The 24908-nt window shown below is 36.1% G+C and overlaps 1 protein-coding gene across 3 annotated transcripts in view; it reads left to right on the forward strand.

Annotated features, from left to right (window-relative positions):
• The window catches only part of LOC149575470 (protein ALTERED PHOSPHATE STARVATION RESPONSE 1-like), a 57182-nt gene that overhangs the window by 24653 nt on the left and 7621 nt on the right, over positions 1 to 24908 (forward strand). For all 3 annotated transcript variants that reach the window (XM_089815216.1, XM_089815218.1, XM_089815217.1), the window contains exon 4: positions 14090 to 14313. In XM_089815216.1, the coding sequence (XP_089671342.1) occupies positions 14090 to 14313 (224 nt within the window). The remainder of the gene's footprint in view (positions 1 to 14089; positions 14314 to 24908) is intronic.

Below are 24908 nucleotides of genomic sequence, written 5' to 3' on the forward strand. Positions count from 1 at the left end.
TGTAGTTGGAGAGGATGTATTGCGGGAAATTGTGTAATTACATGTAATACGATTTGCTTCTGTAATTACATGTAATCCAATAATTTCTCTTGTTAGTTAGACCGAGTCAAAGTTGGTTAAGTTGCTCCCACTTTTTCCTCCATCTTTTTCTCAACTCCTTTGCCAATATAAGGAGTGCCCCCTCATTGTAAAAGTCATCTTTTGTTGTATGCAAGAAAGCTCTGTAAGTCTTGTGTAAGCATAACTTTGATTGTGTAGTACGAATTTGGGAGAAAAGTGAATAAAAGAAGCAATTGGATTCGATTGGAAGCAATGTGATAGAGCAAATTAGAAGCTTTGACTATAATTTGTGCCTTTTGTCTTTGATTTATATTGTTATTGTGTGTTTAATAATAGAGCGTAGTGAGTTAAGAAGCAATCGGAGCTGAAGCTTTGACCGGGAGTGGTTGTGGTAATACATAGACTAGAAGCTTTGACTGTAGCTTGTGTTACCATCTCAAGTTCACGAAAAATGGTTAGAATTCCCTACTTTTGGAAAGTCTTTGTGCCCCAATGGTAGAGTTTATTCTTATAGAATAGGTTAAAGCAAGACTTAGAGCCAAACCTGGTACGCTTTCAGCTAGCATTTGAGTTAGTGTTGGTTTTTCGGTATATCACTGTTTACAACTTTAGATAGAAGTGTAGCTTTAGGTTTTATCTTGCCCATTACCTGCTCCACGGGTAAGTGGATTCTTTCCTGAAAGCTAAGAGGAAAGAATATTGGTAACATCCCTTACAAAATCTCTCAACTTCTTGCTTACCTTGAGTTGATCCAAGGAACGATGAGAAGGGGGAGCCTTCTATTTAATGTAGGAGAGACTTTGTCTCACACGCTGTAGCTGGTCATCCTATTTTGTGACTAGATTTTATCCAAAACTGTCAGTTGCAAACTATCCATCCAACACGATGACTGCTTTATCAATCTTATGATATTCATTTTTTAAATTTCTTCTGTCCTTTAAAATTTTCCCTATAGAGTACCCATATCGGAAAGTTGTTTCACTGCCCCTTGCCATCCCATACCCAAAATTCCATGGAATGTAGCTTTTCATCTGAAGGTTGACTATAGTCGAGACGTACATGTAGATAAAACAAACATCAATGAAAAATTATTAACTTCAAACAACAAAAAATCCTCATACACTAAAGCTAGGAGTTAGCATCCCCCCACTTTTGTCCCAGATTTTGAGAGCAGCTTCTTGAGGACCTCCTACTCCTATTCTACCACTGTCTCTTACACCAAACCGCATCAAGACTCCAACACCCCGAACCTTTTTCCAGCTCAATTTGCTCCCTAACTTTGTCACAGGCGCCTCTCTGTGTTTCATTTCCACATATGTACATTAGTTTTGCATTTTTGTTTTCAATTTCATGCATTGTGTCAATTTTGTTCAAAATTGCCTTCTTTTACCTAGTTTCTTTGCATATATGATACATTTAGTCACATCACAACACACACTCATAATAGTTTAGATGTCAAGGTGGGACTCTCTAGCTCTCCTTATAGACTGTAGTCAAAACCCATTCACAACTTTTCTAATGATTTATGGTGAGAAGAAGATTGGTTGTAAATTAATGTATGACTTAGCCAAGGATCACTTTTCCTACACACCACTTGTTAACTTTATGCTCTACTTAATTAAAGTTATGCTGGTTTAAGTTTCAAAGATCTTCCACTCAAGGCATAATTGCAAGCTATAGAATTCTACTCTCCTCTACCATGGTCTATGAGAGATCCTCTCCACAAGCCTATGTATTATCCCAAATGGTGGACCCTATGCTTAAAATGATTATCATGTCTGTATTGTTAAATCAGTCCTAGTAAGTGAAACAATGAAATGATAGTTTTGGATGAACCAGCCCTAAGAATTTGGTTTTGATTATCTTATTATAGGAGAAATTGTTCAAATCTGTAGAACCAAGCCAAATACACGACAGGAGTATGAGGGCATAAGTAGAGGATTGTATACCACCTAAGGTGTAGCTTGTTCTTCTCCATCCTAGGCAACCACAAAAACAGTAAACTTTTTACCTGCCTAAAGTTTATTGCTACTTCAGCTTGAGAACAATCAAGGAGTGTATCATCAAGCAGAGTGATTTTGTCACATCCTAGAGTTAGCTTTCTGTCACCCAAGGATTTAAGTGATGGATGCCAATGGCTATTTGTGAAGCTTAGATGGCTTTCACTAGTAGCATGTAGGTCACGGAGCTAATGGCACCGAAAAACAATGGACAACATTATCTACCACTTAGTAGTCTATTGATGGTTAAAAAAATCACAACTAATGATGACTAAAATATTAGCAAGAAACTAGGCTATCTTCAATATGCAAGCTTGAGTTTCTCCTTTACTTGTGTGATTGGTCATACAAAATTTCCAACCTAGTAAGGAATGTCTTTGTAGGGGTCAGTTGTTAGTAGACAAATGCCTTGTTCACTAATTGTGGCATTACTAATCTCTCTCTTACAAGATCCTCTCAGATGGGTGGATATGGACTCTTATCTAGGTTGTGGGATCAAATTGCACCCATGTCACAAGCCATGAACAATGTGAAACACATAGGAATTGCTCCATCTTCAAGAAGCGCAACAAAAGTATCATTCCCTTTAATTTTGTTAATCATTTTACATCATCTAGACATTGTTGTAAATGTTTATTGAACATACTATTTATCCTTTAGGATTTTGTATCTAGCATAAGGCCCCATTTGGTAACAAGAATTCACCAAGAATTAGAGTGCGCGAATTCTTACATTAGCACATTCGACGTTTGGTTGTCAAATTTAAATCGGAATTAGAATGACAGTATCCTCATTTTGATCGAAAATGAACATCCAACTCTTCCATCCAAAAGGGTAGCTATTCTTATTCCACTTTTTTCTTAACGATATTGTAATTTCTGTCGGGTCCGCGAATGGGTTAATAGCATTGTTGAAGTGATTTTGACCTAAAACATTGTTGTGCATACCATTTTCTATGTTTTTCTTCTACGATCTCAGTGTTGACTAGAGACCTTTGTGCCCTTATTCCATCGTATATGCAGCTTGCATCTAATCGAGGGGAGTCCAACTCGAATCGATGGATGCTTAGGTTTTGAAACTTGAATCTGGCTGCTCGAAGTGGTGATTTGAAATGCTCGTTGACCCAAATCAAAAAATTTTATGCTCTGCTAAATGATGTGAAATGCAGATTACCATTATCAATGCGCTTGTTGTAGGAGATTTGAGGATTGTGGTGCTGCTGGTTTGTGCTTGTTAAAATCGGTTTTGCATTTGAAAGAGTCCAAAGATCTTTGCAGTTGACAAAAAGCCATCACCTAAGGCTCTCTTCTCTTCCTTGAATGCTGGTGTTAGTTTTGGCTTGCAATTGTAGTTCGACCACAACTTCCAAGTCTTGCAACCAAATAGAGAAAATATGTTTTCCGAATCCTCTTCTAGGTCAACCAAACAAGTTGAGAATTTATCCCATAAATTATCTTAAGAATGTACGAATTCAAGGAATGAACTTATTCGAGCATAGTTGATTGCCGCATTGGGCAATTCCTGCAAACAAACGGACCTTAAGGGTCGTATGGTCCAAAATGTAGAAAGTATGATCAAGTCATCTCCAAATGCTATAATTATCTTTCTGTCCCATCGTGAAGAGACTAGACCTGAAATTACAGTTGTGCAGCTGGAATGTGCAATTATTTCATTAAGAATCTGTTCTTGCTGCATATTGAGTTATTATGGAGTTAGTAGCCCACTCCATGTTGTGCTGTTAATAGAGCTATAAATGCAAAAAGATTATGATCAGGCTGTTAGGATTTAGGAATGCCAAAAAAGGTAGTAACTAATGGAGATGTTGCAATTTGTTTTCATTTCCTGTGAAATGTAGCTACAAGAGTTATTATAGTGTGTTCCTCTTTCCTATAACTTCAAGGTACAAAATCATCAATATAATTGGGCATCCAGGGTGGTGTTTTTGATCTTTTCATGTCATCACCCCATTGCAAATGGGGACCCCCTTCTCTTTTCTTGTAGTTGTTAGGTTAGGTAGATTTTGGCAGTGCATTTGGTAATTTGGAGCTTTAAATGATAGAGAGGGGACAAAAGAATCAAGTGGCCAAGTTGCGATTTCGACGTAGAAATGTTAAAATTGAAGTCTGTTGGGGTCATTTTATAGTGGGTTGAACGTAACATTGTAAATGTATTTAAGTTTTGGCTAGTCAATTAGTTCGAAATTCCATATAAAGGCATATTTTATGCATAAGGGCCTTAAAATCTTTATAAAAATTGATTTCCATGCTTAAAAATTTCCAAAATTCAAAGAAAATTCAAAATTTCAATATAAAAATACACAAAATACGAACTCACTATGAATTTCTCTTCATATTATGATCAAAATCCGGACCCACTATGAATTTCCCTTCATATTTTGATCATAATCCAGACTCACTACGAGTTTCCTTCATATTTTGATCAAAATCCAGACTCAACATGAATTTCCCCACTTTAATTGGCCTTTCCCTAAAAAAAATTCTAAGTGTTGGGGACAATTTCCAAGCATACTATGAATTTCCACTACTTCGTATGATATTTGTTTGAAAAGTTTTGAAGTGTTTGGAAAAATCCAGATAGGGGTCATTTTTCCCCCAAGGGTGAGTTTGGAATTTGAAAGAAGTTCTTATTCTAGAAGTGTTCCAAACACGAGGTAAATTTCTCCTTGACTTTATACTTAGCCAAATTTCAGAGGGTGGAGTTGAATTGTCCAATCCTGGGTAGTTTTTCCCTTGGAAGGAATCAAGAGTACAATTTTTTTTCAATTTGAGAAATTGTTCAGAGAAGATTTGATTTTCCCCTAAGGGTTTTTTTTTTTCTTCTTTTAATATGGAATCAATCCACACTACGGTTGTTTTTCCCATGAAGGCAATAATGGAGGATGAAATAATTTTTGAAGAGTTGGAAGTGTCCAAGCATAGGTCGTTTTCCCCTTTGAGTAATTACAAATGGGGGAAATTTTTCAATTGTCAATATTGCCCAGACTAAGGTCGGATTTCTCGGACAAGAGATGAATGCCACTTATTTTTTTACTATGGAAATTGCTTGTCCTCACCCTTGTCGATTTCCCCCAGCACATTGGAACGATGGAGTTAGTGAATGGATACAAGTGGCACGTTGGCATATTAGTATTTGTGGACTTAGGTGACTTTTGGAGGAACCTTAGATGGATTGATTTTCCCCATAAAAGTATTATTTTATTAATTAGTTAATACATGAGAAAAATTAATAAAGTGAATTTGGAAGCTTCTAGAAGGGCATTGAGCTTTTATCCCATATTGCTTGTGGGTGGTAAATCAACATTTTAAACTCTTTTAAAAGCGCTATCAGCTGTAGTAAGAGGCCATGAGAATTTATGAGAGAAAAAGGAAAAGTGGCCAAAATCTGCATTGAGCTTTTATCCCATATTGCTTGTGGGTGGTAAATCAACATTTTAAACTCTTTTAAAAGCGATATCAGCTGTAGTAAGAGGCCATGAGGATTTATGAGAGAAAAAGGAAAAGTGGCCAAAATCTGAAGTAAGAGGCCAAGTGGGAGATTGATCCAGCTAAATCAGAAACTTGCTACATGGTTTATCCAAGCTAATTTGTCCATGCTTCCATTAAATTCATATGTGCTGATTGGATCGTATTGGATTGTTGTTGGGACTGATGTTTGGATATTTTCCAGACTTATGCATGGTTTGTCTTTAGAAAATCAGAACTTTGTTAGGGTCTGATTTTATTCTTTTAGTGATGAATGCTCTAACCCATGGATAAGTGCAAACTTAGGTGCCAAACTCTCATTTCAATCATTGTGCATAGAGTTTAAGCATTGTTTGGATTAATTATAACTCATTTTTGGACTTCCTTGTCCTCAAACATTTTAAGTCAAGGTTGGATTTTGTGCATGGGTTGCTTCACAATTTAACTCAGTGTGCACATGAATCCATGGATCATGATTTGTGCTAATTGGCAGGACTAATTTTAATTTGTTTTCAAATTTTCATTGCATGTCTTCATAAAATCAGAATTCTTCCGTACTGGTAGAAGTCTGATTTTGTTATTTTAATGGCTAAGTTTGATCATTTTGTGGTTCTAGATTCTATTCCAGGTATCTATATTGTTCACAATCATCTACAGATAGGATTACTTAGTTCTTGCATCGAATTCGTGGATTGCATCGAGGATCTAATGGGTCTGAAATTTATTACTTTGTCTATGTTCTTTATTAACTTTGAGCTTCAAACAGGTGATAGTAGAGCCTAAGGGATTTGCAACGATGACGGTATTGATCAAGAAGCTACCCAAGGGCTTCTATCTAGAGTCTTCAATGACATCCAAGTGGGGAAAAGTTGCAGACGCCAACATGGAATACATTGATTTGAGGAAACTAACAAGAAAGATGATCAAACATATGGCTTCTATCTAGAGTCTTCATTGACATCCAAGTGGGGAAAAGGTGCAGATGCCAACATGGAACACATTGATTTGAAGAAACTAACAAGGAATGTGATCAAACATAGAGATCATTTGCATTCACAAATCGCAGTAAACATGGTAAAAAATGGAATTTACAAGGTGATTGGTTTTCCTTCAGACATCCAATGCAACAAGCTCTTGGTTGAATAAACCAAAGTAACAAGACTTGGACTCGGCAAGGGTAACTCGACTCGTGACTCGATAGTGACTCGGCAGTGACTTGGCAAAGTGATAAAACCCTTGAAATTTAGAGAATTTTTTTGGATTTAAATTAATTCCATGCACCCATTATTGAATAAAGATTAGAGACACAATAACATCATAAAGTAGAAGGTAATTTGATCACATACATAACATATATCAATTACGTAACTACAAAGGCAAAAAAAATAAAAATCAGCCGAGTCAGATGAGTCAGGCGAGTCAACTCAGTTGACCCGTTGAGCTAGGGTCACGGGTTATTTTGACTCGGCTGAGGCAACTCGACTCGCCAACTCGCACAACTCGCGGCGAGTCTCGTTACTATGGAATAAACAAAGAACTATGATCACTAGGACAATTAGAGCTCAAGGGAGGGTGTTTGTATTCTTGAGTAAGGAGGCAATAAGAGTGACGTTTGGGATCCCACTCCACTCTGGGATGTAGACCAGGGCCAAGGAACAAACTAAGAAGTTACTTGAGGAGAAGCCCGATGCTTGCATGGATATCATTGATAAGAAATGGGACAGTAAACCAATGAAACATCATGGGATCACCCCAAGGGGCTTTTTTGATACCTGGATGTTCTACTTTGTAGAGGAGATAGCCGTTGGAGATGTGATGATAAATTGGGCAAGGTTAATAAGTGGCAACATAGATACACAATTGAAAGACTTAAAGAAGACAACAATTCTATATGAGTTCCCTACATAGTCTACCTATTGACAAGAAACATAAAGTATCATGGTCTCATATGCAAGGGTGTGATTAGGAATGACAAGGATCAGTTTAAGGTGTATGACTATTTGTTAGAAAGTAGAGTTCACCAAGATAGTTGAGGGGGTGTGGGGGGAGGTTGAATCAGTTATTAGATTAAAACAACTCTCATTATCCTTATTAATTCTGAAACATGTAACAATAGACGAAACAACCATAGAAAGATCACCATACACAATACCACTAGATTTGTTAACTAGGGAAACCCTTGATCAGATGGGAAACCCTTGTGGGGATGAAACCTACAAAATGACGTACTAATATATAAGTTCCTTGTAAGAGGATGGACCAGATTCATTTTCAACTATGTTCTTAAACAACTTAAACTCCCTAAATGATTCAGAATGTTCTCTAAGAAATGCTACCCACATCATTCTTGAAACATCATTCAACAAGAATCATAAAATACCTTCCACCATAGAAAGCTCGTCTTTGTAGGACCACTCAAATCTATGTACAATCTCCAACTTTGCAGATGTAGTAAATTTCTTGCTTGGAAAAGATCTTTTCTTCTGCTTTGCCAGAACACATTCCTTGCATACCATGTTAGTAAGCTTCACAATCTTAGGCAAATCTTTAACAACAAATGTAGTACTGACCTTTACAATGTTATCAAAGTTTATATGACAAAACCTCTTATGCCATAACCAATTGTCATACACCTTAGTAATTAAGCATGTCATCTTAGTAGGATTCAACTGAAAAACATTACCTCTTATCCTTGTACCAGTACCAATCAGCTTACCATCTTTATCTTTGATAATACATGTTTTTTCTGTGAATTGTAACTGATATCCCTTGTCAACTAGTTGTCCAACACTCAAAAGATTATGTTTCAAACCATCAACAAAGTAAACATCATCAGTGTCAGTCTTTCCATCAAGTGTAATAGATCCTTTTCCCTTAATACGATAGGTTGTATTGTTTCCAACACCAACTATTTCACCATCATAGCTATTGAATTCAATTAACTTATATATATCTTTAGTCATGTGATGAGAACAACCACTATCTATAATCTAGGCAGATTTCTTCTTTTCAACTTGTGATACTAATGCTTTTTCTTCTCCAACTTCCTTTTTTCAGGGCTTTCTTCCTTAATAGCAACAAATTCTATTTCATCATTTTCATTATCACTTTAACTCAAAATTCATTCCACACATGCGTCAAGTTCCTCATCGTCATTATCAAATAGACAATTCCTTGGCTTATAAGGCTTCTTCTTAAACTTTCTTAATCTTTTAAGGTACTTAGAAGAATGATGACCTTATTCATCACATGTCCAACATTTAAATATTTTTGTATCTTTAGGTTCTCTCTTGATAAGCAGGGCAATTCCTTCCTCAATCTTGTTGTATTCTTTTGTGTTTCCTTGGCTGTTACTAGCGTAATCTCTACTTGTACTTGCACTTTTTGTCAACATAGGTTGAACACTTAATGCAATGAAAGCAGTCTCAATTCTAGGCAATTCTCCAGTTTGTCTCATCCACATTTTAGCTGATTCCATAACTCTATACTGTCTTCATATTTCTACATGCGCACTGAACCATAGCATTAGGATACTTTGTAGAACACATCCTTAACGACACATAAGCCAAGTACTACTACTTAACAACTACTTTCATTCAACTAAACTACTTGAAGCAAATTCTATTACAATTCTCAAACCACCTCTCTTACAAATGAGAGGGGTGGGGTTTTATATAGAATCCCTAATCACAATGAATGACCAAGATTGATTTAAAACCAAAGACCCAAATTAATCCATTACAAGCCCTAATTAGGGCAACCAAAAGAAGCCAATAGAAATGAATCACCACAAAATAAGCCAATGAGAAAATTTTTAGGCTTGAGGCCAATTAAGAAGGAAGGAAGATGCTTGGTAATCATAGAGATCATCATCCAATATATAGACTTCCTTTTCCTTCACCCTTCTAGCAAAATCAATGAACTTAAACAAAAGTGCATTAAGTTTCACCATGTCAATACTATGAATGTTACCATGTCGCATCTCCATAATTTCCAATTGTTCCATTCATTTGTCCAATGCGTTAACTCAGTCAAAAGAGTGCTTCTGTAGATCATTAATAGGGAACATAAGCGAGAGGAAACCATTCAAGTGACTCTCCTCAAGAGAATCCGTGCCTATGAGATAAATTGATTCCAATCTCCCCATCAACTCTCCTGAATCCAATTTTCAAGAAGCATGAAGATCAAGCTCAAGCAACTCCTTGATTGCAACAAGGACCTTTGAACATATGCTCGAGGTAGGATCTTCAATATCATTACATTGTTTGCGTACATGCTCATATGTACTCTTCCTGGCAATCAATGAGAGATACCAATGACCAAAGTCATAAGCACTCTCTCTATCAATAACCCCTTCCTGTATCAAGATTGTTGTGGGGATGACTCTATGCCTTGAGGAAGAGGAATGGCCTTTTGTTTGATGGGCTAAAATTCCTTCCACATTTCCTCTAATCCCTGCATTTTATCTACAATTACAATGGTCTTTTCATATGTTCAAACCATTTTTTACAAAAATGATCTTTGCTTGCTTTCTAATATCCCTTGCCCATTTCTTTACTATGTTGCGAACACAATGTGAACCCTGAGAAGTGGGAGCAAATGGGACAAGTTTTGCATCCTCATGCCCTGATGGATTCATTTATGATCTCATTCATCATCAAGTTTTATGTCTCCAACTTTCTTCCATAACTTCCACATTGCATCTTACTCCATAAAACTCTTACTCCGTAGTTGTTAGCCCAATATTGAATGAGGACGTATGGAAATTGTTAGGGATGATTTCATCCTCATTCCTATCTCCTATAGGAACAACCAGATGCACAGTGCAAGATCCTATTCTATCCCTGGTAATCCTATGAATCTTCTTTGTTGGTTCAGGTTCCCTTGCTTTCCCAACTCTGCTAAAAAATGTATCAATATCCTCTATAGGGAGAGCCCTTCTCCTTTTCGTCATGCTCTCCCTTATCCATTCGGTAACCTCAGATAAATCCATATCACCATCCATTTTCTCAGTTTTATCAAATCCTTTCAATGCTCAGGTGACCTCATCTTTCACCTCTTGAGTGTTAGGATTAGGCTGCCCCACATCATCACCCAAATCTACTACCAACTGTACATAGCAGATAGGACAGTATCTTTGTATTCTACTGAGTTGAATGTGTGACTAAAGTTGCCTCCTGACTGTCCCGAGGTTAAATCTCTGTATCTCTACCCTGCACTGAATCATCATCCAAAATTTGTGTCTCTATCTCCCTAGTTGAATAAGAACTAGTTGATGAAGAACAATGATCCATCACTGAAATAAAAGCATCAGACCCTAACAAAGCTTTGATTTTCTGAAGACAATCGATAGATAAGTCTGAAAACATCCATATATCAGTCTTAACACCACTCCAAACAAGATTCATTTAGCACTTTGACTTCAATCCGAGTATGAACAAATTTGGCTTGGATAAACCAATTGTCAAAATTATCAAGATGATTTTAACCTTCAAATTTGATGTCCTTGAGGCAAGAGAACCTTCTTGACAGGTAGCAATTTATAATAATTTTAACAAAAATCGTCTTGGTAGTCTTCAGACTTTAGGTCTGCAACTGTTGTCTTCAGAATTAAAAATGGCTTGGAGCGATCCTTAAGACAGTTCCTCACAGTCTGCAAAATTTCCAAATCATCTTATCATAAAGCAAACTTGGGTCTAGGTGACGAAAATTGATTTTGACATAATCTTCAGACTTTTATTCATGGTGTCCTTACCACAACACTTTAATGCTTGAGAATGGTTGCAGATGATTAGTAATGGGCAAAGGAAGACTTGGTTTCTTACTACAGCTGGTAGCCTTTTAATGTGGGATAAAAGTTTAATACCCTTCTAGAAGCTTCTCACTTAATTAATTTCCCCATATATTATTTAGTTGATAAAATAATGATTTCATGGGGAAAATCATTTCATATAAGCATCCTTCAAAAATTTGATTAATTCCACAAATACTAGTCCCATGAATTACTTCAATGTGCAGGGGATTTGTCCACAAATTTAGCTGTCACTTCTCTTGTTCAGTTATTTTATATTTAATTTTTTAAAGGTTCTTTCACATGTTGAATGAAAGAATCACTCTATTGTGGTGATAATTTCAGTTGATTCAAAATATTGTATAGGTAACAAACAGCATATATGGTTATCAATAACAGATTTCCACAATCCATGATATTCTGTTTATGCTTCTGGGTACGATTGTGTGATTTTTTTAGCATCAATCTACAAAAATCACAGACAATCTTACCCAGAAGCATAAACAGAGCATATATGGTTATCAAACAATGAGTCATCAGCAAATGTGTCTTTCTACTGTAGTGTCTCTTTGAATTTCTAATATGATAAGAATTTTGGCAAATTTTTGGAATGGCAGGGGGATGATAGAGGAACAGCTATTAAAATAAGTTAAACAAAGCTAAAAAGAGCTTAAATTTTAAACAGTAAATGCAATATGCTGAATTTGCAACAACACGCATTTCCTGTTGGCCTTTTTTAGGAGTTTTAGCTTATTTTCTCTTCCCTTCAATGGTACCTTTTCAAAATTTATGCACCAAATAGTGCAGGTGGTTCAGTTCTGAAAAAAGAGGGATGTCTCCTTCAAGTCCTTGATTCCCCAGGGCATTGGAGTTGGCACCTGGACATGGGGATTGACAATCATGGAAAACTGGTATAATGTACAAACCTCTTGTTTCTGTTTTCTTTGCCTTAACATTGCAGCTTGGGGAGACTGAGAATAGAATATGTAGAGAAGCTTAAACTGAAAAATCTTAATTCCCCATTGCAGGGTTGGATAATGTCACAAAAGGACAATGCTGCCTAAGTATGGTTTAAAGACCATGCTTAGAAGTGGTTGGCTATTTTGTCTTCTCCAATCATCAAAGGTTGAAATATCTATCAGACATGGTAAAGGAACTGACAATGTGCCAGACTTTTATGCAACGAGACCAAGTCATCCTGTGCTTCAATTACACTATATGCATTGATGGTTCCATGCCAGTTCTTGACTGTACAATTATTACCAGTTTCCTACAATCCAAATTAATATTGGATGAAGCTGCAGGTTGCTTCCTACCTTCACTATGTGCAATGAGGTGAAAGAAATACCATATCATCTAACAGGTGTATAAAATCCTCGGAAAGACTGATGTCGGCAGTTCATTGCATCATGGAGAAAAAGAGCCAAGCTCCTCTATTGAAGATGTAGATTGATATTCTCTAAAGCTTGAATATTGATAAATATGTACATCCGGTCTTATAATATATTTTAAAATCTGAAAAGTTTATTCAAACACCACCTCATGGAGCTTGTATTATGACCTGTGCTGATATTTTGCACCTTCATCTAGGTGTGAAGAATACTAAGAGTCTGCATCTAGTGTTTTCTTGCATACTCTTGCATAGGACAAAAATGCACATGGAGAAGATGTCACAAGCATGTAGTAGCCAACACATTTAAGAACTGAATTCTGTGAGGAAAAATAAATTGGAACACGCCTCCTTTTGGAGCGGTTGTGCATCAAATTCTGCCTTGATTGAACTTTGTAGAACAATTAATTTACAATGAGCACTATGCTGCAGCATGATAGCTTGAAGTGTCTTACTGTGCACCCAACAAATGGGTCCCATACAGTCTTCAGGCCTAAGTGTCATTGTTTACACACTGAATTCAAACTCAGACACTCAAAGGTGTATTTTAGACAGTAAATGCTAAAAATAGAGATGAGTGCACTTGTAGTCAAGAATTATTGAAGAAGCTCAATCCTTGTAGAGGCCGCAAACCACTGTCGAGTATATATAGTTTGTACATATGTGCTCTAGCAAAGACAGCACACCATAATGAACGGAGGTCTTTTCATCAACTTTATATTAAAAAGTTTGAATCTTAGTTATATTTCACAATGTACACTTTCGAATTGCATACTTAATGTGACCCAGCTTAGAGGTCAGTTGTCATTCAAATCTGGTCCTTTTGGTAATGATTCAAGTTCTCGCTAATTCCACAATGGTGTTTGAATGGTGTTGAATGTTTTCTTTTAAACTCTGCAGTTATTTGTTTGCTAGTCCTAGTTGGATGTGTGCTTGATAAAATGTTTGAACTTTGTGCTATCTTACTTTGGATGCTTTACCATAAAGAAGTGTGTTATGGTTGTCAAGGCAGTGTGCTCTCTTCTTTGTGATACCATGATGTTTTTGATTTCATCCAAATGAGCATTGACACGTAAGGGAAGAAGTGCTGATGACCTGGGATGGTTATCATTGTGTTTTTTTTCCTGAACTTGATGGGTTTGTGACATTTGTACTTGTTTTACTTTTCTCTCATGTCATTTGTTGAGTGGTTCTGTTACATCTTTCTATGTTCCCCTGAATATGATATGCTTTTAGTATCAGTGATTTTCTTGAGTGACACAAAACTTCGTATACTTTTCAAATATCAGAATGTTGGCAGAAGTTTTATCTTATTATTTTGTATGTGAAGTTTCTCATCTGATAATTTTGAAGCATGCCATTGCAGGCCGGAGAAAAGATAAGAATAGAGTATGAAAAGAAAATTACGCAACTCAGACTTCATGATGACAAAGGGGAGGATCCTCATCTGGTTGATGCTACAAGGACTGCGATAAAAAGTTTACAAACAAGAATAAAGGTTGCAATGCAAGTAGTTGATTCAATATCCAAGAGAATACATATGTTAAGGGATGAAGAGTTGCAGCCACAAGTTTTAGAGTTAATTCAAGGGTATGTTTTTATTATCTCTTTGCATTTTAGTATAATCTAGTCCATGTGCCATCCTTTGGATTAAATCATTGAACAATAGAATATTTGAAATTCATAATTGATTGATTTGTAAAAGTCCATACCACTAGGAGGTCTCCTTGGCAAAAGAAAGGGACTGATAATGTTGTAATGCTGTTGTAGTGTATTGAATTAAAGTTTTATCTGCCAACAAAATAAAATCATCCCCTTTGACTGAATCTTGCAGCAAAACAGTATGCTTCACGCTTGCTACAATCTATTGTAATACGGGCAAGTTTAATCTTTTATCTGTAAATTATGTAGTGTCTCAGAATTCATTAACTTTTCGAGGTTCATACTTTAAGTTGTTGGGTTTCATAGGCTATAAATTATAATTGTCGTTGAGAGAAAATATCCTATTTTGCTTCTACAGGCCAAGTAAATAATTGAGGGGTTTTCTTATCTTGCTGGGCTTTCTGCAAAACATTTTTTAAACTTCACAAGGTAGAACACAACACTGATAGTATGTTCTCGAATATATGTGCTTAGGGAAATTATTCTCTTGATTTTGTGAGTGACAATTCAATGTAATTCAGAGCATAGCCTTTCAAATTCTTGGTGCCTGATCTAGTTTGAGTTTGATCTTAAAGGCATCCATCACTATTTGAAGAATTTTTTACTTATATTTAAATCCTACCAGCTGAGTAGCCACTAGTCGATAGTATGCTGTATTACCTACTAAGTTCCTCACAGTTCACCTGATCTGCTTTGGTCAGTAATTGTACTTCTCAACTAAATTCCTTTCAATTAATCCCATTTTTACTAGTATTAACATTAGCAGTTCTTTGTCTTACTGGCAAATGTCTCACACATAGCATTATGGTGTATACGAAGTCAACCATACATAAACTGAGGGGCTCCAACTTTGTTAAAATCTGAACTGAAAAGATGACCTTACATTCGTACACCATAAATTCACTGAGCGGTGGAATGCTTTTGTCACTAATCATCAAGCTACAGATCCAACAGTTTGAAGTTGTGCAAAGCCAGCTCGTCCTCGATATAGCTTCAATATTCTTGACAGATACCAATATTGGACCAATTGCTTTTCTGAAGCAAAGCATCATTTAACAGGTGAAAGACAGCTTCATTCATTATTATTTTAATGTGTCCCTGTGCACGATCTTGCTCGTGCGAGTGCAAGCCTTGAGTCTCTGGCATTCTCTATAACAAATTAGATCTCACTCCTTCCCTCTGGGATTTTTACTTTCTTCCAGTACAGAGGCCTCATCTGCTTCAGGAGTTGCAAAGACATTTACCAGAACCAAGTTAATTCTGCTCTTCCATGACAGTTGAGAAAGTGGAAATTTTAAGTTGATTTCTGACAGCTCTAATATTCCACCATGTATTTTAAAGCTTCTTCATCTTCTTATTAGCAAGTCTTCCCCATTCCCCGTTTCATGCAAATCATTTTCTCACTCTATCTCTTAATGTTCTTTCTACTGATGAGAATGCTTGTGCATTGATTTATTGAACTCTAGTGTCCATCTCTGCAGTATGGCTTTAGCATATTTTCTCTCATGGATTTGATAGGGCTTTACTTGAGCTATAATGATGCCCTCTCAAGGGGGAACTGACATAATCACTGCTTTTTCCACAGAAAATTAGAGCTGCAGATGGAGAAAACAATTTGTAGAAACAGAATAACCTATATTTTTACATTACTTTGGAAAAATTGGCGCTGACATCAGTTACCCCAACAAAAGAGAACCTGCTTGATGACCAGTCATTGTATGTGACAAGCTCACTCCGTCTCTTGATTCTCACTATCAACTTTTCTCCAGTTTAGGGAGGTCTTTGTCAACTAGGAGACATGGGGGTACGAGTATGGGTATTGGGATGGAGACACCGGCCAAATTAGGTTGTGTAAAAATGAATAAGGGGATGACTATTATAAATAAACAAATAAATAGTTACCACAAATTGTGGTTACCAGGTTATGTAGTCGGGGATGCAATCTATGTTCCTATAATGGAATTTCCTAAAAACTATGCTACATACTTATTCTAAGGATTCAGGAATATAAATAGCAATATATCAGTAAGGATCATTGCTCTTTGAATCTGGTTTTCTATGGGTCATTGAATGATTTATTACCCACTTTATTCATATTTCATGCCTTTGTTACAGTTTTGTTCAGACAAAAACCATTATTAGTATTTGTGTGCTGTGTATTGTTGGTTAGCTGGTCTAACTATCTTTCCTCCTTGAGACTATATAAACAATTATCATACATCTATTGAATGAGTTGAATTTGTCAAAATAGCAACCTCAGATCTCTAGCATAGCCAAACAATTACAAGGACTACTGCAATATAAAAATAAATTAAAGAGTTGCTGAGTCTTAGGCCAGGATGATTTCCTAATCTTTTGTTTACATGTCTTCAGTTTTATAGCTCTATTTAATTGTATTAACTCCCTCTTTGTATTTTATTAGTATTTTGATTTTTTGAAAGGAAATTAATCCAAACAGAAAGTACAGGTTCCGATCACATTTTTCAAGAATCTTAGATTACTAATATCAATCCACAGTTGCAATGAACATCAAAGTTTATCATAAAATCAAAAACCATAATGTAATATGAAGCCAGTTCTGAATTATGTATTAGAATATTTTTAGTATACTAGATTCTCACTATTATTTAGCTCGTTCTTTAGAATCTTAGTTAATGGTCATTTAGGCTTTCATTAAGTTTTTCTTAGTTAGGTCTATTTTTAGACTGCTATTATTAGCCTCTGTGAACTCTATTCAAGAGTTCACTGTTAATGCAATCATATAGTCAAATCCTTTTTTGAAAGTTTCATGATATCAGAGCGGGAGCCAATATGGGTATGACTCCCTCATAGGAGGGCTAGGATTGTGAACCAGAAAAAAACCATTGAAAGTTTTTTTTCCATTCAAAATAGGAAATAAAAATTTGAAGGGTATTTTAGTAGCTGTTTCATTTTTGGGCATATTTAGTTTAAATTATTTTGGGCAAACTTTTTGTGGAAGAAATTCGAAATTCTTTTTTGCTGTCTGTTTCAGACCTAATTAAGGTCTACTGTAAAATCAGGGGTTTAAAAATTGCCATTTTCGTGAGTGCTCTCTGCCATTTTCTCGAGGGTTTACTTTTTTGGCTTCTTCTGTTCTGAACTGCACATTCTTTTCTGAGTCCGAACTGTACTGGTAGCTAGAAATTGCCGCAATTATGTGGAGTCAATGAGCAATTTTTTTGCTGGTGTTTTTACCGTTTTCTACCTGCGGCTTCGACTGCTATTTTGGCTGCCTTTTATTTTTTGTGATTGTCTCTTGCTAAAAGCTATGATCATTCTTGGCCACATCCTATCTCCCTGCCAGTAGCTGTGATTTTCGGCTGTCAATTCTGTTTTTCCTGTTTGCAGCTTTTTTTGCCTTTTCCACAATTTTTTTATTTTAATGCAATATGCCTGTGATGATCTGTTTTGGCCCGCGCACCATTTCCGCCCTTTTCTTCTGTTTTTTGTTGCATAATTTACGGTCCACCCATGTTTTTTCTGCATATTGCAGTATTTGTTTGAGGCCATGATTTAATTTTTTCCTTTTTTTGGGCACAAAACTCTAACTCGCTTTTTGGATTTCAGCATTGGGTGCTCTGTAAATTTTTGTTAAGTTTTTTTTAATAGAACTTTATCCTTGGAACAAATTTTTTTTTGGAGTGTTTTAATAATTTTTTCTTCAAAATTATTTTGTCAGTTTTTATAATTCTCCATTGAAAATAATTCAGTCGGGTTTTACCGTTTTTCCTCAAAAGCAGAGTTTTGTAATCTTTGATCTGTATCTCCATTTCTTTTGGTTTTGGTCAATTTTCTACTTAAAAATCATTTTTGGTTTTATAGTTTTTGTAATATGTGAAACTCGCGTGGGCTGTTATTTCAGGGTTTTCACCATTTTCCTTCAAAAGAAACAATGCTTTGTACTTTTTAACTAGTGGTATTTTGTAGTCCATTTTGGGGCATTTTGCTCATTTTTATTAGTTTGAAGGGCTCCCCAACTGTTCTCAGTGTCTGTTTCCAGGGAAGAAAAGTTTTGTTAACATTGGGTTGGGTGTTTTCTGACGGTTTCTGGTCAGCAGCTTTGCTGATTCTGGGAGGGTCAATGGAAGAGTCCGTGGCAGGCTCCACTCTCACGCCAGCGAATCATTCTGAAGAAGGGGACCACCTGCTCCCTTTTCTTTTGGCTACACTTGGTCATTAACATTCTGCAGATCCAGGGAGGATTTCAGCAACAGAAGAATGTTGTGATGAATTCATCAAGGGTATTTGATAGAATGACCATTAAGGGAGGGTATTGGAATATTATTAGTATCCTAGGTTCTCGCTATATTTAGCTCATCTTGCTATATTTAGCCCATCTCACTACATTTAGCTCGTTCTTTAGAACCTTAGATAATGGTAGGATCATTTAGGCTTTCTTTTTAGTTTTTCTTAAGTCTATTTTTAGACTACGCTATAATTGACATCTGTAAATTAAGAATTCTATCTAAGAGTTCATTGTTAATGCAATCATATAGACAAGTCCATTTTTTAAAGTTTAATTACGGTAGCCAAATAATTTCCCAATATGATGTATATGAACACCATGATCACCTAAAACAAAGAATAAGAATACGAAGAAATACAAATCAAAATTGATAAGATATTTTTGCAGTCATGGAATGTCATATCCTGCTGGAAAGATGCAGATCAGACCTTGAAAAGTTTGTAAACATCAAATGGAAGTTTGTGACTGGTATGACCACTGTTTGGAGATGTACGGGAAGTGATAAAATGCTAGAAATGGCTGTAATCGACTGGAAACGGCTCAGATCTTCTGGAAATATGGTTGAACTTGATGGTGCCCTAAAAATTTTAGGGTCTCCATTCATGCTACTACCCTTAATCTTTTCACCCTATGATTATTTTTGTTATCCTATTTTGCATATAAGAATTTGCAGGATTTGCGAATTGATTTTAGTATTGACTGTCCTGAAGATGCTGTAAAGGATTTAAAATAATGTTGTAAAACAGTGGCAAAGCATATATCTGGCATAGATAAGGAACAACAATGTCCAGCCAATGGAGGAATTAACGGAAATGGAAAATGATGTAAATATAAACTCAGCGATCATAAGCATAGAAGTTATGTAGAGTACATGAGTCGGATGTGGTATATCATGCTTGCAGTGACCTGTATCAACGTCCTCACACTAGGAAAGTACTCTTGGCTTTGTGGTGAGAAATCTGCACTGTTGCATCTCTGGGAATTGTAGTCTCATGACGACAAAGCAAATGTGTGTTGGAGTTATCTTAGCCGGCCCCCTCTCAAAACTAACTTCCGAGCAATCTTCAGTGACAACCTACATAGCAACGACGTCCAAGTGATGCAGTTCATGATGCTTTGGTTTGTAGTTGGTTGGAGCAACCCGTAATTGCAGAGTTCCTAAAGACTTTGCTATGGTAACGGTGTGAGAAAGAAACTGAAGGAAGAATAAAAATATGAATTTCTGAATACATTTTAGTTCAAATGTGAACCAATCAGTCAGTGATAAACGCGTTCTCAAAAGGATATCTTCGACAATGAAATTGCAAGTATTTTAGTTTGATATAATTTCATAGTCTATGCTTCAAGTTTCATAATTCCAGACACAAGCCATTTTGTGATTTTTTAATCTTGTGAAATGAAGATGAAGGCCTATAAAAGTTTAAAAGTTTATCTAATCTATGGGTTCGATGTGAATAGAAAGAAAATTATTAAAATACAGATTAATAATTATTTAAGAAAGGATGTAACTTTTATAAATAGACATGACTCTTGGGTAGAATAAAAAGATATAAATAAAGACTCATCTACCGGGAAGAAGTAATAATAATTATTTAAGAAAGGATGTAACTTTTATAAAGAGACATGACTCTTGAGTAGAATAAAAAGATATAAATAAAGACTCATCTACTGGGAAGAAGTAATATTTGAAAACATTCAAATTAAGAAGAAGCATTTTATATTTATTTGTACGGAGGAATAAGGAGCAATAATATGACTTTGTAATATGAATTCAATTATTTTATTTTAATAATAAAATAAGAAGTCTTTCGTTTATTATTAAAGGCATGGAGATTTAAATTGCAGATGAATCGTCCTTTGTAATTATTTTTTGGAATCTGTATACAATTTAAATGTCGGATAAGTGGACAAGGTCATTTAGCATCTAAATTTGATCATCACAGATAGTGTGAAATATTAAATTATTTCTGTATTTGTGTCCAGTTTGTCTCTCTACTAGAGGAGTTAAAGTTCAATGTGGGCTAATTTAAGATTGTGTATATATTTGATTTGTCGCGTCTTAACATTATAAAGTTGTATGTGATAATTCACTGAAGTTGACTCTATTGCTCGGATGAACAGAGGCACTGGTCATTTTATTATTGAAGTCAAAAAATCTATATCTTCCTTCCTACAAGCATCAAATTTATTATTATTCAATTATTATCCAACATCCAATTTCATTTTGGTTGAGTTCAAGGAATTTGCTAGTCAGAGAACTCCCAAAGTTTAAATTCACTTTAGAAAAGCTCTGAACCAAGTAATCAGGTTCGAGGAGAAGGTCTACCCGCCTAGGTGTAGCGGAGCCTGAAGTGTAGGGGAATCGAGAAATATTCCCGTTCGTTGGCCAGAACTGATTGAGAAGTCCTATTGGAGAAGTGGCAGGCTCTTGGATTTCCAATTTGTGGTTTTGGGAACCAACAGAACTAACGATATGTTCTCAAATGCATCTTCCAAATGTCAATGCTACAAATATATTGTTGACCGTTCCAATTAATTGCACTAGGCATGTAAACATGCAGATTTTTTGGTGACGAGTATGGAACAATAACTAATGATGCTAGACACACCCCCTAAATGATGTTGCCTTTACTTATATGACTGTAGATGCAGATTGTAGCCCGGAATAGATCTGGAAGTACACACAAAATGTTCCAATGTGATTGTTATCCTCCGAAAAATGAGGGTACTTAACTGTAATAGACTTGTTGCTTATGTTGGATAACTGAAATATTGTAACCAGCAGCTGGTATGATTGGTCAATTTCTACAACGAATACTTTAGAGAACTGGAAAATTTCATCAAATCCTCAACAAATTGGAACAATTGTGATTTCTTGACGGATTCACCAAACACAAGGGTTTTCATCTATGCTCCACGGAGTTTCTGGGATGGGGACGTTTTAGAGGACATGAACGTGTTTCTGGTACGGGTACGGGTCGAAGCCAAAATTTAGGGGACAGGACTTCAAGGGACGGCTATAAAATATAGGGGATTTAAAATTTTTATATATATGAAGAATTAGACTTCTTTAGAGATATATTTCAAATATGCATATCATAACAATGATAACATTGATAAACCATTCACCATAGAATACATGGAAATTGAAAACTATCAAGATTAAAATCAAAATGAGAATATGATATATTCGAATATTGCATACAATTAGCAAAAATACCCAAAGGCTCCAAGTATCAATGTATCATCATTATGCATGAAATCAAAATAACATAATGAAAGTAAATACTAGAAGTTTAAATGAGATGTCCAACTCTATAATAATCAAAAGCAATAATGTATCTGAGTACCTGCAAAGCGGAAAGCCAAATATATGGTTGTCCTCTAGGAATCTAAATCTCTATCTAAATCAAGATCATTATCAATCTCTTCCTCTGAATCACTGGCAGGGGTAGGTAGAGGGTCCTCATCCAATGGAACACCAAGCAGCCTCGGAGGTGTCTTATCTTCATCAATCTGCAATGCATCCTTAGGATTAACATCCCAACGTAGTTCTGGAGTCTGTCGATACTCAAGACTCTGTCGCTCCTGTAGTCGCAATACACTATGAACAACCACAAGCTTCTTCAATCGTTTACAGGTAAGGTTGTTCCTCTTGACTAATTGAATGAAGCTATATGTAGACCAATTACTCTCTACAATAGAGGAACTCACAACCTATGAGAGAAGACGGATGGCAAGGCCTTTCAGCTTAGGTGCGTCTCTACCATGCCATGTCCACCATCCAATCGGGTCCCTTTGAGCTAATGTAGCTCTATCAATCCTCGTCTCTGGTCTACCAAATGTTGGACCACGAAGAGTGGCAAAGTCAAGCCATTGCCCTCAAATTTTTTGCAGCATCCTCTACATTATACATTTTTGAAAGGGCCTTGAAGAAGCCCTCCTTCACCTATATTGAACAAACAAAAATTAAGAGGTTAGAGTTTATAAACTTCATAAATAAAATAAAAATTTTAAAAACGTATTATAAAATCAAAAATCTTTAACATAAATTAAACTCACCTCCTCATCACTAGATAGGCACTCTCCCAGGCCTTGGTGCATACCATTTCAGATTGACTGCATAGACCGCCATAGTGCCATATGAAGCGGGGTGTTCATAGTGTTCCACCTTTTCGTTACAATGGGCTTAAGATGCTCCTTATAGAACTCCAAAGTAGGTTCCTTCTCTTTAATAGCTTGCTTGATCTACCCAAGCATGCTATCAAAGGTCTCATAAATCTCTCCAAGGCTAGGAGAGTCAGTATTAGCATATCTAATGATTTACACAATAGGGTCAATGAAGGAGCAAATGTATTTGCAAATGAAAGAAAATTGCAAGTGAGAAACATCATATGTTAAAAAAATCAGCAAGTGCTTAAATCAGAAATGTTTTTATTAAATCAACAATAAATTGCCAATAACAATTATGATGTCAATTATTTAAGTTTCTTACCTCATTGTGGTCCACCAGTTCTTATCCAAGATTCTTCATCTGACAAGTCCTCCATCTGGGGTGCTTGATTCATGCCATCTATTCAACTCTACATTGACCACCATGGATTGTAAGGCCTCTTGGACCTCAAGCATCTTCTCCAACAAAATGAAGTAGCTAGCATATCGAGTCTCCATAGGCTTGAGGAATTCTTTTTTGAAAATGTCCTAAATAATGCAAGAGATGTGTGATGATTGCAAATAAACATTTGCACTTCTCTAGCCTCAGACACCATAGTTTTTATCCAATCAATTTTCCCAAAGTCCTTCAAGGTGTTATTCAATGCATGTACACAACATGGGGTTCAAAAAATGTGTCTACAGGTACTCGCTACTATCCATCCAACTGATTTACACACCCGAGCTAAATCAATGACTACTTGCACAACATTTGAAGCCCCTACCTCTTCTATAGCATCCTTCAAAATTTGAAATTGGAAGGATGCATCTTTCTTTTCCCCTGAAAAGAAAATAGGCCCTGTTGTACTAGTGACAATAAGATTGATGAGTGGCTGATGTTTGATATCGGTCCAACCATCCATGATGATAGAAAATCCATCGCTCATCCATGTTTGTCTCATATCCTCCATCAAAATGTTTACTTTTGAGTACTCTTTGTCAAGGATAGTGGTGTGTAATTTAGTGTCTCCTGGTGGTACAAATGAGGGACCAGCAACATAAATATCTTTGCACATTTGTTCATAGAATGAGAAACAAGAAACATGGTATGATATGCCATGAGCAACAAGAAATCTGCCGATGGACTCTTTAGCGCTCTGTTTTGCTTGTATATTAAATAAATCAGCCACATTGGTATCTCTCCTAGTCTTGGCCTTTCCCTTCCCTTTACTAGCAGTGCTAGTGGGAGTGAGTGTGGGAGTCAATGAGGGTGTGGGTGTGCTACTTGTAAGACCCCCGGATTTCAATAACTACCCCTCCACATACAACCTATTGGCCTCAAGTTTTTCATCATCCTTAATTTTTTTGCAACCTTTCACCCCTTGCCTACCTATCCATAAAAGATGACAATACACTCTTATGTAGCTCCCAAAATAATGCTTCTTACATATATGACACTCCCATTCCCTACTACCCCTCGAATTTTTCTTCTTATTGTTGTCTACTTTTGTGGCAAATTGTAGGAGAGGTTTCTTAGGGTTGAATGGGCCTTTGGCATTTTTTTTAGGACTTTGGAAGGGCACTCAAATGGATTAGGCATTGCATCATCCATAGGGACATCTATATTGGCCTCATCATCCATGGCTGCCCTAGGTCTTTTTCTTGGTCTTTGCACATGTGACACTTGAGTTTCTTGCATGGCAACATCCATTCTATCACTACTTCCCTCACTCTCATTGCTGCTCATGTTTTTGCCTTTGGATTTTACAATGTTTTATACTGCTGCAAGTTATGGAAAAAAAAAACATTTCAATGTTCCATTCAACATGCCCTCGCAATGTCATTGGAAAAATTGAAAAATGACAACAAACAACAATAAAGTTTTAATCAAACAAAAAGAAAATAAAAAACATACTTGGAATGAAGTAGAAATGAAGTCAAGATCTCCTCTTGCACCTCCAAAACACACTCCTCTTTTGTTGTTGCTTTTCCTCTTCCTCTTTCCAACTTGCAAACAACTCCAAATGAACAATGAACTCCAATTTAACTATTTACCTCTTGTTATTTGAAGCCACATTAGGGTTTCCTTATTTTAGAAACCTCC

The sequence above is a fragment of the Cupressus sempervirens genome, chromosome 2 (genome assembly GCF_028749045.1).
Source record: "Cupressus sempervirens isolate cs-2001-9-10 chromosome 2, ASM2874904v1, whole genome shotgun sequence".
Classification (NCBI taxonomy): Eukaryota; Viridiplantae; Streptophyta; class Pinopsida; order Cupressales; family Cupressaceae; genus Cupressus; species Cupressus sempervirens.